The sequence below is a fragment of the Genypterus blacodes genome, unplaced genomic scaffold, assembly GCF_046128005.1.
Source record: "Genypterus blacodes isolate CSIRO-AG114 ecotype Tasmania unplaced genomic scaffold, CSIRO-AGI_Gbla_v1 ptg000133l_1, whole genome shotgun sequence".
Taxonomy (NCBI): domain Eukaryota; kingdom Metazoa; phylum Chordata; class Actinopteri; order Ophidiiformes; family Ophidiidae; genus Genypterus; species Genypterus blacodes.
In genome coordinates, this window is record NW_027466935.1 from 470,816 (window position 1) to 488,638 (window position 17,823).

The 17,823-nt window shown below is 43.0% G+C and overlaps 2 protein-coding genes across 5 annotated transcripts; one reads left to right on the top strand and one right to left on the bottom strand.

The window, feature by feature from the left end:
- Positions 1-2,329: 2,329 nt before the first annotated feature.
- Positions 2,330-7,888, bottom strand: LOC143011236 (inactive phospholipid phosphatase 7-like). Its single transcript, XM_076164051.1, has 3 exons — positions 7,632-7,888; positions 6,759-7,487; positions 2,330-3,941 (listed from the first exon to the last, which is right to left on the bottom strand). Exons 2-3 carry the CDS (start codon positions 7,267-7,269, stop codon positions 3,553-3,555), a joined length of 900 nt encoding a protein of 299 aa, XP_076020166.1. The 5' UTR covers positions 7,270-7,487; positions 7,632-7,888; the 3' UTR covers positions 2,330-3,552.
- Positions 7,889-8,419: 531 nt separating this feature from the next.
- On the top strand, positions 8,420-17,382 carry LOC143011042 (protein FAM78A-like). 4 transcript variants are annotated; one of them, XM_076163701.1, is made up of 3 exons: positions 8,420-8,579; positions 9,693-9,999; positions 13,204-17,382. In XM_076163701.1, the coding sequence occupies exons 2-3, from the start codon at positions 9,737-9,739 to the stop codon at positions 13,727-13,729; spliced, it is 789 nt and encodes a 262-aa protein (XP_076019816.1). In that variant the 5' UTR covers positions 8,420-8,579; positions 9,693-9,736; the 3' UTR covers positions 13,730-17,382. The 4 variants fall into 4 exon arrangements, with proteins under 4 accessions (XP_076019816.1, XP_076019813.1, XP_076019815.1 ...); XM_076163700.1 differs by having other exon boundaries at positions 8,421-8,901; XM_076163699.1 differs by having other exon boundaries at positions 8,422-8,917.
- The last annotated feature ends 441 nt before the right edge of the window (positions 17,383-17,823 follow it).

Sequence of the window (17,823 nt, forward strand, 5' to 3'; positions counted from 1 at the left end):
CATGTATTGGTCTCTTTGTCTCGTTTTGTTTTCATCTGTATCTGCACACAATTCTGGCCCATTTTTATGGGCCAGAATCTTTGGCTACTGCACTACTCATTAGATTCCTCTAGAGAGAGCACTTGTTCAAGAAATCTTCACTACAACTTAATGTTTGAAGATGTTTGACAGACAAGGCATTTGGCAGCTGTAATTTTTTTTTTTTTAATGGATTGAATTTTTCACCTGCATGCTTTGATATGAACTACATTTTTAAAAATGAGAGTATATAGTAATTGTCACACAAATGAACTTGTCATACAGATTACAAACTTGATTTTCTAAGGGGATTTATATTTTAATCCCATTAATATATGAAATAACACATTTTCAGCCGTTAGAAGTTACTATCGTCTTGTGCAATTTAATCCGGTCTTTGGTGTAATGATTATTATTATTATGTATAATCTCCCTTTGGTAGCAAAGCAATACATTCTTGGCATCAGACACCAACAGCAGAAAGGCAAGTAAGGACTCTGAAAATAACAAAATAGAAATGACCGCAGCAGCAGCAGCAGCTTTGCAGAGTCGTGACAAATAGCCTTTTGGACTATGCTGAAGTCAGAGTGTTCTTGTCCAAATATTTCACGATGTTTTCTGACAAGGGATCCTTCCTTTTTTTGCTGCAAAAAGCTGTCATGTGCTTCCTGGACAAGCACCAGCATGTAGAATGTTTGGCAGAAAACAGGAAGAATTACATCAGGTTCAAATACGACAAATGCAGACATTGATGAAAAACAGAAAAAGATCAAGTTGTGGTGTCTAATTTTTCCTTTATCTCAAATGCAAAAAAACTCAAGGTGGGCATGTGACAAGCAGACCTTACAGACATAACAGTCGGAAGTGTGATGTCTGTTCATTCAAAGGGATGGGAAAAGCATGGGAACCCCTGCAAAAACAAGCCTGTAGTCACTATCAGCACTTATAAAGTTAGATATGTTAAATAATGATATACAGGATTGTAAAGGCCTCGATTCTGGAACAAGCAAACTTCATCCTCTGAGAAGCACGGTTTTGCAACTGTACTGCAGAAATGTGGACAACATTTTTCAGCTCCTGGGGGTCACCAACATCACTCCTTGGGGGACCATGAAAATCAATACCAAGTTTAATGGAAAGAAGGCCAGTAGTTTTTGCAGTTTTGTGCTCTGTACCATAGATTTCAACACACAGAGTGACTGATCTTCTGCACATAATTTTTCTAGAATAACAAAGAAATGTGGGAGAAGAAAGGACTCTTTCACCTTTGTACTCTTTCAAACTTTGCAGCAGCCCATGTCAAGATCAACCTGCGGTACATCAGCATTCAGAGAAGCAGCTGGTTTTCTTGTCTGCAAAGACCTTAACCGGGTTTATGGCTTTTCACTGGTAGCAAAGCTGTAATGTGTGCTAGCCTATACTCTAATCTTTACACATAACACATCCAAGCTGAATACTAATGGTAAACAAAACTGTCTGGACAAATTTAGACCACGTGTCACCATTGCACTGCTGTAGTTTCCTGTCGCATTGTGTGTGGCAAGAGTAGCATGACAGGAAAGTACCGTCGTGTCAGGGAGTGTGAAGAAAGAAGAAACTTCGACGAGTCTCAACAACAGTTTTTAATCAGTACGTCTCTGTGTGACAGTGGTTCAACTAGTTTCAAGTTTGTGTTGAATTATAGTGTGTACTTTGTGTCTATGTGTGTCTGTTTACAGTTTATTAAATAGGTCCTCTGCCTCAGTTGCAGTTATTATCCGATCAGGCAGTGTCATCTTGAATCATGTTGTTGAACAGCAGTTGCTTGAGCATCATTAGTGAATGTGTATCCATGAAGCTGTAGCTCTTTTTCTCTTTTTCTACTGATTAGACTGAAACGCTGTGTTAAAAGTCAATATATTGACAGAAATATGACCTTAGAATATTCATATTCTAACACTTTCAGGAGCTTGGTATCCAGTCAAGTATAAAACACGATGAGAATGTTATTTTGATTCGCAGTTGATAAGCAACATGCGGTGAAGCCTGAAATGAGCTTGTAAGTTGATAACAAAGCATTTATGCATTATGACAGCTAACCTTTGACACTGCAACAGCAACGCAGCTCTGCTATAAGTTGTTTGATGAACAGGATATGCTATTTATGCTCTTCCACATGAGCTACATTTCCTGTCTTACTCCGATGGTGCACACAGTGAACAGAGTCGACACAGTGTGAATGATCTGTGCAACGGCTCCTTCAGTTTTGCATTTGCTTTATCACAAATAAAGATAAAGAAAAACACAATTTTGATGAATATTGGTATCTTTATGACCATGCAAACAAAGGAAATACAAACTGAATCAATTCTTCATCTTGCAGGTTGGCCACCTCATAATATTAAGAGAAAACATGATGAAAACATGATATGTGTGCCCCTGTACAAAATTAAACATGCTCATATACATGGAATTATATTTACACACAGATCAATGCACCAAAATATCTTGTGCCGTGAGATCAATGAAACCTTTGGTGCTACTGGCCATAAAAGACAGATTCAGGAAAGAAGTGGTTGTGGTTTGCTTCAAGCTGATGTTTCAAATTGGTGTTTTGCTTATGCATGCAGCCACACAACCACACGCGCACACACACGCGCACACACACGCGCGCGCACACACACAGACACACGCTTCACTTGTTTAGTGGGCCACAGAATCAGCACCACCGGCAAAGAGACCATCAGCATCTGTTGGCCTAATGAGTGTGAGTGCAGCGTGCTGTGACGGAGCAGCACTACGAAACATCAGCCTGAAACTCATTAAAGCGTGAATGGCACAGAAATCATATTTGACCCTGCGGTAAAATCAACAAGCTTTTACACAAACCAAGTCCCATCAAAAATACCTTAAATTCAGAAAAACATATATCGGCATTCAATAAGAAAACGTACAAACATCACAACCATGTCTATCAGGGACAAAATCCAACCAAGATATACATCAGATAATACAGCCTTTGACAAATCTGTACTCAATCTTCCACAAGAATCAAATGTTTCAAGAGCTGCTCTCAAATGAAACCCCAAGTAAAAATAGTTCATTTAAAAATGAAGAAGTGAGAAATAGGTGAGTTAAAAGGGGGGAAGCAAGGCCATAAAGAGGAAGAAGCACAGAGAGTTGAGAAAGAATTTATTGAACTGAAAGACGATCAGCAATGGATGATGGTGGTGATACCTGTTGGAATATCTTAAACATTCTTATTAGTACATCATTGACAAAGTATTAATTAATATTTATCTGAAATGGAGCTGCTGAAATGTTTGAGTAGATTTGATCAGAGATGTTAGAGTTTATGAAGCATTATGATGGTGTTGTGAGCTCGCTATTTGATGTGTCTTAGGCATTACATGCAAGCCAGCATCTGGATCCAAGTATTGATGCTTCGCTGTTCGTAACCTGCAATCATTCTTTTGCAGAACGCTTGTTGATTTCTTGATATTGTGAGGTTTGGGGAGTATCAAATACTGTAAGCTTTGTGTTCTAGCATGACGCTCAAGAAAAGGGGCTCCAGCTCAGAGTGCTTATTGAAATAATAGTCTGACACATGCTCGACGACAGCCACACCGACTCCATCAGGCTAAAGTGGAGCATGCCCAGAGCAAAGCCACACACCATATCAGTTAGGTGGTGTTTACCCAGCAGCACTCGGGACATGCCCACCAGGAAGGCCCACAGCACTAAGAGGATGCGAAGTGGCACGGCCAGGACCAGGTGGGACAGCAGGAATTTGGACACCATGGCTGCCCGGCTGGCATGTGCGCCGGGGAAGGAGTACAGGTCCATTGCCATGTTGTCCAGGAATCCTGGCATCATCTCCCATGGTCCTCTGCGCTTTACCAGTCTCTGGACTCCAGCTACCGTCAGGATGTCCAGGAGGAGGGCTGTAACAGAGAGGGGAGTTAAGGTGAATTATTAAGGTGAAGCCTTTTGTGTCGATTTGCCACAAACCTACGAAATGTATATAAACAAATGCGTGAATAAAGTACATTCAGCATATTTGATTATTTTGCTGAAGCTCAGGTAATAAAGGCTTCATTTTCCATCAGAGTGCCTTGTTTTTTCTCCCTTGGTGCTTTACGTTTTCCTTACTAATGACTTTACTGAGGCAGAAAGTGAAATGATGGCCACGTCTGCACAGACGTCATCACTTCCTGCACAATAAAAGCCTTGTAATTAATCACCATCAAGCTACACGAGAGCAGGGAGATGTATTGTGATCACTGCTGATTGTTTGTTTTTCTTTCCCTCCCTTTTGTTGTCAGAATTGGATCAAACTTGGTAGGTTTGTTGGGATCAGGGTGAAGATCTACATTGTCAGTTCTGTTTTCAAATCTGTCAAGAGCCAGCCAGGGATAAACTGAGGGCATGCAAATGGCATAAATAAAGTTATACACTGTATTAGCCATTTATGTATGACTATTCTGTCTGATAGTCATTGAAATTCTTTCATACTGCAAGTGAAATATTTAGCACATCATCTTGTGGAAATTAATGATGGACTTTCCCAGTGTGCACCCGATTGATCTCAATAATTGTTAGATATATTTATATTTCTTACAATGCTGACATTATCTAATGAATATTCACAATGGAACATCCCACAGCTGGTGTCATCTCTGTAAATGTTTTCTAATGCTGACATCACCTGATCTATATTCAGGATATCATTTCCTGAGGGATTTTTTTTAAAAACCTTCTGCAAATCTGTATAAAGAACTGAATGGTGATTATAAATCAGGCTCTAAAACAAACACCTGCAGCCCGAATGCATTAAAGGCAGAGATGCTGGATCAGCGCTAACAGGTCATACAGTGGTGAGTGAGTGCTGATCTTTGCTGGCAGTCCTCATCTTCAAGATACAGAAGGGTGAAGCCAACCAATGATACTACATATAATCACATCCTATAATCAGCTCTGAGGAAAAATCAGTCCACATTGTGCTTTGGTACAATTGCACAAAATAACGGTTGGCTGGTGTTGCGTGAAAATAATAAGCATTTAACCCAACAGAAGTTTTTGAAAGAAGGACTAACTGAAGAACTGGACTGGACTGAGAAATGATTTTGCAATATGTTATTGCCAGACTGAATTTCCCCGGCGGACAATAAACAAATTCAGTCTAAATCTAGTCCACTGATTGCACATTGTCCTCCGAGACATGTTACTGCCAGGTTGCTTTCCTCCATTCTAAATTACACTAATCCTGATAGACCTGTCATGGTGGATTACATTTTTGTTAGATAATAACACACAAACACGATCATAGGCAGCATTAAGAAGTAAATCTCAACCCAGTAGTCTGTGTTTTCTCTTTTTCCTAAATAGACTAAAATGATTCAGGACCAACAAATAATCATATCCTACACACAAGACAACTGTGTCCCAAATCCAGAGATTTACTGGCATCCGATCAGAGCCACTGGAGAAACAGACAGATTTGTAATGTTTTTCCCTCACTAATCTGTGGTTAAGTCTAGACGGTGCGTGTGTGTGTGTGTGAACGTGCACTTGCGAACAGAGAGAAATTCTCATTCAGAGATGTTAGATCTCATTGCGAAAAGACAAATGGATTCAGTATCATTTCTGCTCACACTATTATCACACCACATAGACTCTAAGTGTGCAAGCATGTAAATAATTAAATACTACTAATCAAATACAACAAGTTCCTCTCATAAGGGGAACCAGGTTCTAAATATTTAAGAACCCCAAAGACTAGTGACTAATCTGTGATCAAAGGCATTGTGTTTTAGCACCAAAACATCTCCAGGAGCTGTGAGGTAACTAATATTTTGCCCCTGTGAATAACTAATCACACAAACACACCAAACCATGATGAAAATTAATACATTTACTAAGGCCGGATTTATTGCTAAACTGTCCCTGTGGATTGTATTGGATTGCGCAACATTATAGGTAATGACAGATGTCGTATCTGCTTGGGTAATGGAAGGAACATCACATCAATCTTCATTTTTTTTAAACAAAATGCTGAGTTTGCAGTGTACAGCGGACAGATTTGGACACTGTGTCTCTGTCCGAGCTGCAGACGCTGCGTTGGCTTCTATTCTTTGTTCTTGCTGAAGGACAATCAGTCATATAGGACAATTACCACATGACAGTGTCACTTATAACAATTACCAACAAATATTTGATATGTCCAGCATTCTCTCTCTCTCTCATCCTATTTCAGGGCCTGGAGCCTATCCCAGCAGTCACTGGGCGAGAGGCCTGAGTTTACAGCCCTCAACACACATAGACACACAACTTGGTTATACTTTCATTCGCACCTTTGGGCAATTCAGAGTTTCCAATTCAACTAAGCTGCATGTCTTTGGAGGTGGGAGGAAGCCAGATTACCAAAGCAGATATGAACTCCAGCAGGCCCATGCAGGTTAGACATGGATCAAAGCTGGAATTGAACCCAGGACCATCTTGCTTCCATGGCAACGGTGCTTACCAAGTGACTGTATTTGAATATATGTAGTCGATTGATCAGTGAGTTCAATTACGCTACAACAAGTCACCAACCATTCCTTTCACCTTTTAAACAATAATAACACCACATTGGCCATTTTTAAAACATCCCTTGGCCTCTGAGAACTTGTGAAAGACAGCTGTCAATTTTCTGGATTTGCTTCTTTGTGCATTCGGGGAACTTTTGGCAGAGTTTGGCAGGTGTGTGTGGTGCCATTTACCAAGCAGCAGGTTGACCAGGACCTCTTGTCCAGCCAAAGTATTGCTTCTTGCGAGACACACGATCGTGCCAATGATCCACGTGATGCCGTGACCCGTGAGCGCCAACAGGCCCACCATGGACCTACAACCTCCCCACGATGACGACGTGTAGGCGCAGACCCCCATGCGCTTGGACAGGCAGATGTCAATGGCGAGGAGGGAGTTCATGGCGATTCCCTTGAAGGACGGGTTGAGCTGCATGCAGTCCTCCTCCGGCATTTTGCTGGGCTCTCTCCTGTCCTTGCTGCCAGTGTCGGTAGGTTCTTCGCTCGGTTGGCTTGTTTGCTGCTTGATCTGAGACGGTCGCCTTGCGCCGCCTCGGCCGTCCGAGGTTCCAGGGCCGGGGCCGGGACCGGGACCCCCGGCACCGCCGCCGCCACGGAGAGGTTGGTTCAGGGACATGAACTCAGGTCTGCCCAGGACGCCGTTTCTCTCCCGCGTCCTGGATCGCACACTGTAACTCGATGGCATGTCAACAGCAACAAACCCGATTGTCAGTCCTCCACGGATAATTCAAGCGATTCAGGTATACGAAGACAGCGAAATGTCCCAAGATAAACTCCCATCCACCGGTCCTCCCCCTGCTGTGGCCTAATAGATATATTTAGACCGCCTGGAATGTGCGATGGCCATGCTGTTTATATCACGACCCACGCAGGCTCCAAGAGTGGATTCCAGCGAAACCCGATCTGCAGAAGGGAGATAACATAACAACACGAGCATCTTGTTACGCCATAACATTAACCATAACGATAACAGGTGCATCACTACAGCCCGTGAGCCTGGGGTTTGCGGTCAAATGTGCAAGAAATCCGCAAGTGTTGACATCTTACCAGGCGATGGATGAATCTGGGCCGAAAAACCTCACTCTGTTCTCCCCAGTAGCACCCACAGCATCGCCGACACCCAGGGAGCCATTTAGTAACGCAACGACTCAAGAAACAAAGGGTGAAGATGCTCAGCCGCGGCGCTGCGTTTGGCTCTTCTTCTTCTGTGCAGGATTTACGTAGTTTACGTAGGATCGCGATTCAACCTGTGAGCTGCGCTGTTTGACGGACGTGGAGTTCTCCAAGGTGCTTAAAGTCAGAGGCGCGCCGTGATGCTTTCAGGGTCAGAGTCAAAGGGGGGGATTTCAAACCTCTTGAAAATATAAACATTCATATTTAATATTTAATAATATGATTAATCATCACGCATATCACAACGTTTAGTTGATCTCTCTAAAGAAGATGAATCAGTAGAAATTCTCTCTCTCTTCTCTTGATACAAGTTAGTACAACTGACAGCATGACGTGTTGACCTGCCAAACATGGAAACAGACAGAATTAAAGCGAATAAGAGCGATTCCTCCACAACAAACCAGTGTCACAGTCAAGTAGCAAGTTTCCTAAATACACACCGACACAAAAACACACAAACCATTGACAACATTTCCCCTTTTAAGCCGCGTAACATTGGTCATCTTCACCACATGCTATTTGTAAGAACCACAAAGTTGCGCTTACAGCCTGTGGGGCCGTTCAGCCTGTTATAGGTCCTCGCACGGTCAATTCTAACGCCTACATTTCCCAGCATTCTTGTATCGGAGAGCGGAAGTGTCGTCTCAAAAGTACTTATAAAGGAGCTGCTCGTCCAGTAGCTGAAATAGACCAATGCGCAGCCGGGTGAACCTGCCGTGGCCGCGATGGGACGAGCCCGGAGAAATGACAGCCCGTACAGGAATTTAGGCTGAACTGCATCGCATCACACGGGGAGGGAAAGACGCCAACTGTCGACTCGGTGTAAATATGTGACAGCTGGTTTTTTAACCTTTTAGCGGCCGTTCTATTTTGTATTTTTTTTCCTTCTTTTTTTAATAGATGATATATGCGCGGATCCGGGGAGAAATGGGTGCTAAAGTTGACCCAGTGTCCTTTGGATGTTGCAGCGGTCAGTGTGAAACAAGACTGACATGCCCGTGGAAACGCTGCCTCTGAGGGGAATGATAGGGGAGAAATAACGGGCTGCGGGGAGTTGAGCAGATAACGGATTTACCTCCACTGACCGGGGAACTGTGAGAGCCTCCAGGATCTCAGCTTGCTGCGGGAAACTGGAGACTTTCGAGTGAATTGTTTTATAGGTAGACTTCTTTGCATGTTGTTTTTGTCGCCTATAATTAGAACACACTTCATGCAACTGCACTGCACGAACCCCTAATCCCGCACACGTTGCACTGAAACGCAAATGAAAATGTTCTATTGACTCTTTTTTTCTATGTGCTGATGACCTGAGGCTGTAAACGGACACGAGCTGTGGCTGCTTCACATAATTTCCACACCTATGAAGCTGCCATTTGTCATTTATAACTCTCACTTCAATGTCCTGCTTAAAATAGACTCTTATTTTTTGATTATGACCCTCACCCAGCAGGACAGAGGGGCTTTGTGGCACACTTGAGCCACTGGATGGTTGTTCAGCCTATGATGATGGCGTGAGGAAATAATATTAAACCATTATATCTGTAGATTATATAGTTTTTGTTCACTATTAAGATATTTTTTCTTTTAGCTTGTAGCGAGGCTCATCTTTCCAGGGATACATGTTGTCAAAAGGTCAAGTTCCAAAGGTCTTTTTGCACCGTGGGGACAATATAGAGACAATAACGCCTCAGCAGCAGCATGAAAACATCAGTGTACGGATCAAACTAAAGCGACAGTTAGATCAACTTGAGTTTTACGCACCAGGAAGCAGCCCTGCTTTCCTCTTTCTGACTGTAGTTTTGGATCAAAAACATGCATGGCTTTGTGAAAACACACTTTGAATTTTTCTATTAAGCAATTTTTCTTGGCCAGCATGATGTGGATCCAACTGTGGTGACTTTCTTGCTGTTTCCATGCGTCTTTCTTCTCCTCCAGACCTCTGGACGTTGTTTGTGTGGATTGTGTTGCAATTGAATGCAATGGGCTGTATCCAGAGTATCAGGTGTAAACCTAAGAGTTTCCGAGAAAGTATCATCGTCCTGGAGGTGAACACATCCATCGATTCCAACCCTACCAGCATCGACGAGTCTTCCAACGTTGTTCTGCGCTACCGGACCCCGCACTTTAGAGCCTACGCCCGGGTCCTGGTGCCACCTGTAGCCAGGCAAGAGACATGGACCATCGGCTGGATTCAAGCTTGTAACCACATGGAGTTCTACAACATGTATGGAAACAAAGGGATGTGAGTACAGCATCAGCACGTTCCTATGTCCAGGGATCAATGAAAGTATAGATACATATTGATTTTGAAATAAATGTTTGTTAATGCTTTGAATTCACCTTGAACTCTGTTGGGTTAATTTACTTCAGCTGACACCAGAAGGAGCAGGTGCACTCCAGGTTATGCATTATTAACAGCAGGGTTGGCTCGGTTACTTTGTATTCTGTTACATTTACCTCATCTAAAGTGTTCAGAGGAAGTCAATGAATTACTGTAACCAAGCATGTACTGCATTATAATTCATATTTCCTATATATTTAGGTAAATCTATCTTTGTTATCGCTCTAAAATTCATATTTTTTAAGAATTGTATTTCTTAACATTTACCTCTTCGAGTCTGAGGTGAACAATATTGGCTCAAATGGAGAAAACACTTTAAAGTCTTACAATCTTAAGAGCAGGACAGAGTCATAGTTTTTATTTTGTCTCCAATTCCCACTGTTGTCAACGCACAGCAGACAGATGGAGAGACTTTCTTCCCCCTATAGTCAGAAATATTGTACGTGTTGGTGAAGACACACATGCCAAAGATGAATTAAATGATCTATATCTGAATGTGCTTATATGTCGTGATATGTCGTGACAAACACACATCCTGCCTCGGGCGACCACAAGTTTACATGTACCCAAAATATGCTTTATCTCTGTATCTCAGGAACGCTGCAATAGAGGATGTTTCAGTGCTGCATGTCGAAGATTAGAGTCCCCTCCAGAGCGCCCCCACCCCTGTATGGCTCTGTGTGTGTGTGTGTGTGTGTGTGTGTGTGTGTGTGTGTGTGTGTGTGTGTGTGTGTGTGTGTGTGTGAGGGAGGCCTCAAGTACTTTCTAAAAATGTACTCCCTTACAATCAATAACAACAAATCTCATGTAGGAAAATTCTGTCGACACACCGATCACCACCTTTTGTAAACTGCACTGTGTCCTTGTAACATCTGCTTCTTTCCCCGCCGCATTACCTTCCATCTTATCATCATATTCCAAAGCTGTCGAGTTGCTGAAAATTCACATTTATTTACAATTTAGCCGCACATAAAGGCCCCCGGTGTCCGGCGCTGTCTGTCTTTTTCAGTGACACTTAGAATGCAGGAGGCGGTTCTGCTCTCAGCGCCCACTCTCTCATACTAAACAGCATCTTTAATGGCCGTAAACCTTCACAATGCTGTAATTGGACTGAACAGTAGAGGATGTTAATGTGGACGATTTTCTCTGGAGTGTGTGTGTGTGTGTGTGTGTGTGTGTGTGTGTGTGTGTGTTTGCGCTTTAGATTCGGCACACATCCATCCTCTCTGTTCCTCTCTGTTCCTTTCTGCCCCTCTCTTCTGAAGCAGCTGTGCTAATATTCAGGTGTGGTTTTGTATAATATCTGTGTACTGAGCACCGACAGAATATTTTCACAGATAGCGCCGACCACCGCATTACTTTTGTTTCAAATTCATTCTTGCGTCATCTTAAATATTCCCTTATATGGTCTGGTTTAGGTGAAGAGATGAGCTCGAGTATCATCAGATTTGGAGACCCAGTGTGACCTCTTGGCTGTGTTCTTTGTGCCTGGATGGGTTTCCTTCGGGTGCTCTGGTTTCTCCTGTGGCTGCTAATATGAGTGTGAATGAGTTTGTCTGTGTGTTTACCTTGTGATGTGCCGACAACCTGTCCAGAGGCTGTTCACGCCCCCCGTGACCCTGCACAGGATCAAAATTTAGAACAATTGGTTAAAAAGACAAACAAGAAATCTATTTATACATATCTACCACATTCTATCAAAGCGCTCAAATGTCTCTTGTGCGGTGATATATCGAGCACAGGGTTGATCATCCCAGGATTAGAGAGACGGCTGAGCGGGAGATTTACATCCGACTGCTTGTGTTATTAATAATAACTCACATGGTCATAAGTCACAATGACAGACAGTTGACTTGACATATCAGTTTATTATAGTAGTGAGTAAATACTTTTTCACATTCCTGTACGAGTGCCAGTAACACACACACACACGCACATCTACACGTTATTTACTGCTGATCATTTCACCATGACAAGTTTGGCAGTGATGATGTTAACAGGAAGCGGGTCGTACCTCTGCACTACTTCCTGCCGTCGTGATCAAAGGGGTTCAGCGGGTAGAAACGTCCCTGTTGCACCTGTGCTGTAACGCGCTCTGCTTGATGTGCTGGCACCCGCAGCGGTTGCATGCTTGCTGTTGTAGAGTCGCGGCCGTTCTAAGTAAGGAACACACAGACGAACTTTAAGGTGACCAGAAATTGTTTGTTGATGGTTGACGTACTCAAATATTGTACTTCATAGCACAATGGCAACATCACCGATTCCTCCTGCATTTAAATTAAAAAAAGATAAGCATTAACAGCAAAACATACACTTCCATTAAAGTAAATGTTAAACAACACGTGCTTCATCTCACGTGAGTTTCTTGTTTTTAGTTTGGCTGTAAAGTAGCAGAATTATATTGAATCTCATAGATGACACAGTAATATGATAATCAGAGTATAAATCACCCAAGTCAGGTCCAGAAGGCGGAGAGAGACACTTTATATAGGTCACACACACTTCACACTCTTCACGCTATCACACTCTTCTCTGCCTCTGCTAATCCTTGACTTCAGGGGAGGAAAGGTCGTCTTTCTCCTCCTGTGGGCAGCAAATCGATAGCTGGGCAGAGCAGCGGCTCAAGGTCCTTTTCCTTGTCCAGTGTCACCTACTGTGCTGTGTGTTTTCCATCAGCCATTGTATTTTTCCCAAGGCAAGCTGAGCTGAAAGATCCAACAGCAAGAGAAATATTAGATTCTATCTGTCATTTAGTGAAAGAGAGTATTGATATCCATTACTCTGATAAAAGTAGAACAATGTCTGCATTTCAGGTCAACGTAAAGAAGCATTAGTGGTCAAATGTACTCACTTAAAAGTAGAATTAGGAAACATTGTGTATTTTCTGTAGATTTCTATCCTAAATTTAGGAAAAAAACAGGAAAGAAAAGGGAATCAAAGGTAAAATGACCTTATTTGGTGTTCAAAAAGGTTAATGTCTTATACAAAATCATGTGGCAACTAGTGTGCATTAAATAAACTAGGAGTACAAACTAGTACAGTACAGTAACAGTACCTCAGATATGTACTTGAGTGTAGTAAATCATTCTCATTCTCAACCTCCAGGTCCAGTTGGGAACTCCCGGATGTCCGTGACGGTAAGATCCAGGCCATCAGCGACTCGGACGGCGTCAACTACCCCTGGTACGGTAACACCACAGAGACCTGCACCGTCGTGGGCCCCACCAAGAAGGACAGCAAGTTCACCGTTAGTATGAATGATAACTTTTACCCCAGCGTGACCTGGGGGGTGCCGGTCAGCGACAGCAACGTGCCTCAGCTCAGCAGCATCCACCGCGACCAGAGCTTCATCACCTGGCTGGTGGCCATCAACCAGGCCACCTCAGAGACGCTGGTGCTGCAGACGGTCCGCTGGAGGATGAAACTCCACATCCAGGTGGAGCCGGAGAGGCCCCTGGGCCACAGGGCCGTCCTGAGCCAGCCCGTGGCCCAGGAGCAGCCCCGGATTCTGGTTAAAAACGAGCCCATCCCTCCTAATGCCATGGTCAAACCCAACGCCAACGACGCCCAAGTGCTGATGTGGCGGCCAAAGAATGGTGACCCAGTGGTGGTCATCCCACCCAAATACTGACCGATTTCACTGACCAGACAGGCCTTGGATACCTTCACAGTATCATTTTTTTATCCATTTGATTTCCGCTATTCCTTCGACTCACCAGCTCCTACTGCTTTGATATTTATTTCCCAGTTTTTTGCCTTTATATATATATATATATATTTTTCCCCCTTGTGATTTATTACAAACTGATGTGGAGAGAAAGCGGAGCGACAAATGAAAAACGGGACTAAACCAGCTCGAAAATACGACCAGCAATTGTGTTTTTTGTGTGTGTGTGGGGGCTTCAACATAAAATTCAAACTGGAGTGAAGAAACTGCAACCATTCTACCTTCAAATTTGGGTCTCACTGTGCTAAAATTGAGCTTTTCATTTTTTATCTTGGCAGTTTTGAGACAAACACACTGGGATTTGTGTGTGTGAGGGAAGATTAATAACACAAATCAAAGTATTTACATGACTCTTCCTGTGACATGTTACATATAAGGATATGCACAAATTTTGTTTTTGAATACCAGTTGTGTTTATATTTATAGGGAGAGAGTGCATTTAATTGTGTTTTGTTTGTTTGTTGTGGGGAAAAAAAGCTATTTTGTGCAGAATCTTATTGCGCAACACCGATTTTGGTACTTTTTTTTAAAAGACATGCAAGACATTCATCCATGCTGCCTTAAGTTTACATCGCTTTCCACTGCAAACTTTTTGAGCCTTAAACAAAGTGCAATGCAGTATTTTACTCCATTTTCCTCCGAGTGTCGGTGCCGGTGTGTGTGTGTGTTAAGGACAGGGGCAACGCGACAGAATGGTGGGTAGGATCCTGGGAGCGCTGGGGGTCAACACACTCGGTGACCTTTGACCTTGTGGGGTAGAGACAGCACAGATGCTGATACTGATACTTCCCTCAGTATTTGTATTGATTATCTGCAGAAATGAGCAGAATCATATCACAGGCCAACAGGGGGTTACTTCAAGTACCACCAGTGGTACGTGAACCACATTTTGGGAAACTGGTTGAAAGCGTAACCAGTCTAGTTTTTTATAACAGACAAAGGGAATGATCTGATTATGTTCAAGTCACAAACATTGAAGATTGTTAAGGTCAAGATTCAAGTTTACAACATTTGGTCAGCAAAATAAATGATATATATTATATCTTCCAAAATACTCCAATCACTTCCTTTTCCTCTCTGTCCTCCTGTTATTTCTTCTTCTTTGCCACTGCTTTCTTCTCTCACACAGAGCGATTCATACATTTATTAGGAAGTCATGTCAGACCGCAGCAGCCAGGGGAAATAAGTTTGCTCTTAATAACAGTAGAATAAGATGGAGGTGCCGGTGACGGAGCATCAGCTGTGTGTCATCTTGTCCTCTCCGTACATCGTCTGACAATCTTACACAAGATCTGTTCTTCTTCTGTTCTCTTCTTCTACAGCCCTGATCTGTTCTTCCTCCCACTCTCCCCTTCCTCTCTAATTGACAAAAAATCTGTAAGATCCCGGGCTTTAAAGAGACAGGACCTCAGTGTGCACGGTACTGCTGCAGGAAGGGAATGTGGAAGTATAAACGCATTGCGAAGGAGTCAGAATACAGCATTGAAAGCTGTATGATCTCCCCTTTGATCAAGAGCAATATGGTTTCCATTTGAATCTAATGGTCTGTGTTAATAAGGAACAACCTCAGAATCGCTCCAACATTGAATCCACGACGATCCAGTTGAAGTTAAATTGCGTTGTAGTGATATTAAAGACATTTTCAGGCCACACGTGACAATATCAGACCCCGCCCCCCCACCCCCCCGCGTGCAGGCTTGGCCGCTGCTTTGTCGTATCTTAACTGAGCCGAAGAAGTAAGCGAGTGTGGGGGGGGGGTGAGGGGGGAGGGGTCTGTCGTCAGAATTAGATCTGCTGTGACACACTTAGATGCCCTAGATGGACTGAACTGTACTGAGCCACGCTATGTAAGGGCCAGCTATAGCAACGCACCAGACTTCAGCGAGGTCAAAGCGACAAAGGTCAGGGTCAGAGTGTGTGTGAACGGCGCTGTGGTGGTCTCGGTTCAGACAGAATGGAAAAGGTCAAACGGCTGCAAGGGACAGGATTAAGACCTGAACGAATTGAATGCATTTGGACTCTAAATCCATTTTTTAAAACAACGTTGACCTTTGTGAGGCCGATATTGGCTGTTGACGGCAATTTATTTTGATTTGTAATTTGTTTTGAAGGCAGCAGGGGAAGTCGTCAATAATGTGGTGAACTTTGTGAGCTTGCAGTTGCATAATTTGTTGAAGAAATGAAAAAGGGGCCGAGAGCTGGTCGACACCCTGGACAGTTCTTGACGTGGACGGCACGTAATGACATTAAACCTCAACACGTGTGTGTGTGTGTGTGTGTGTGTGTGTGTGTGTGTGTGTGTGTGTGTGTGTGTGTGTGTGTGTAATTAATCTCATTTGTGGGATTTAGGTGGGATCAGGAGGGTTTCAGTGATGAGCTACTGCTGTTGATGAGCCATGATTTGTTCACTCTCTCCCTCTCTCTCTCTCTCTCACACACACGCACACAGTACTAGAAAGGTTATGTCCCTGTCATAAAACAGGGACACAGCTTTCCACAACCCCCCCCCCGCACACCCGGTTGGCGCACACACACACACACACACACACACACACACACACACACACACACACACACACACACACACACACACCCTGAGGGGAAAGGAGCGAGCCTGATGTGGTATCTGATTGTCACAGCAGTGTCACATTGGCAGGGCAAAGTAAATTTATCAGCCCTGCACATGGATCGTCTATACACCACACACACACACACACACACACACACACACACACACACACACACACACACACACACACAACAGAAAATGATGCAACTCTCATTAAAGCAAATCGAGTAACACCAGTTTCACCAGGCTTGGATCAGAGGCATTATAGGTAAAAAAAACAAAAAACTGCAGTGAATTTCTTTCCTCCGTGTGTGTCTGAATCCGTTAAAGTCCCGTTGAAGTATTTCATAAATGATTAATGTGCTTCTTGAGGTCAGCCAACAGAAAGAAAACACTTAATCACATAATTTCTTTGCTTGTTTTGGGCAAATAGTGCCAACATTGGACGAAGCCAAAACTATGCAGCAGTCACTCTTGAATTTAACAAAAAAAAAAAATCATCTTGGCACTTCTGCCACAAAATTGCTTTCAGTGAGTTTAAGTGTTCTGTTTATTTATTTGATGTTATTTCTGTTATCTGGGGCTGTGCCAACTGATTGAAAGCCTCCTCTCCTGAACCCACGCTGAGGGCTGCTACCTTCGCTTTGGATCTAACAGCTGCTGCTTTTGTTTAACCCCCATTATTTGAACCGATAAATAAAAACATAAATCCCAATTTCACACTCAGGACCACCCGCTGTCATATCCCAGCTTTTTACTCCTTGGTTCTGTCCTTAAGCTTGAGGATGATATAGGCTAAAGAATGTTTGTTTCTTATGTTGTTTGGTTTGTTTTGTTTGTTTTCTGGCACTGAAATAGTTCAAATCCAGTCCGAGCTCTTTTGTTCATCATTGACTTTTACACCGATACTTGAAAATGGATCAGTTCTGGCAAATATTGAAAACTGTGAAAGATCTTTTTCATGAAGAAATAAAATGTGCAAATGTTACTTGCAGTCTGCTCACCTTTACTCATCTTAAATGTATAGAGACAGATTAGGATTACCTCTTCAGAATTATTTATTATGGCTTCATTGTCCATTCTCTTGGTCTCTTTTCCTAAAGCATTGCAACAACATCAGCTTCACATCGTGTCGGCTCATTGGGGCCTTTGTGTTTATTCATGCTGCAGGATAAAAAGTAGAGAAACAGAGCGGAAGCACTTCAAAGAAACATCACAATACTATGATGTTTGTATTCTATATGTTTCTCTTTTCTCACGTGGCAGCGACGGAAAGCATCTGAAATATAAAGCGTGTGTGCAGTGTGGAGAGAGAAAGAGTCAAGACAGAGTAAACAGACTTATTGAAAGTGAAAGCAGGCGAGCAGGAAGTCTGCTTCACTTTCACAGCAACTGCCTCCACCAGTCTGAGGTGTAGTTTCACAGGAAG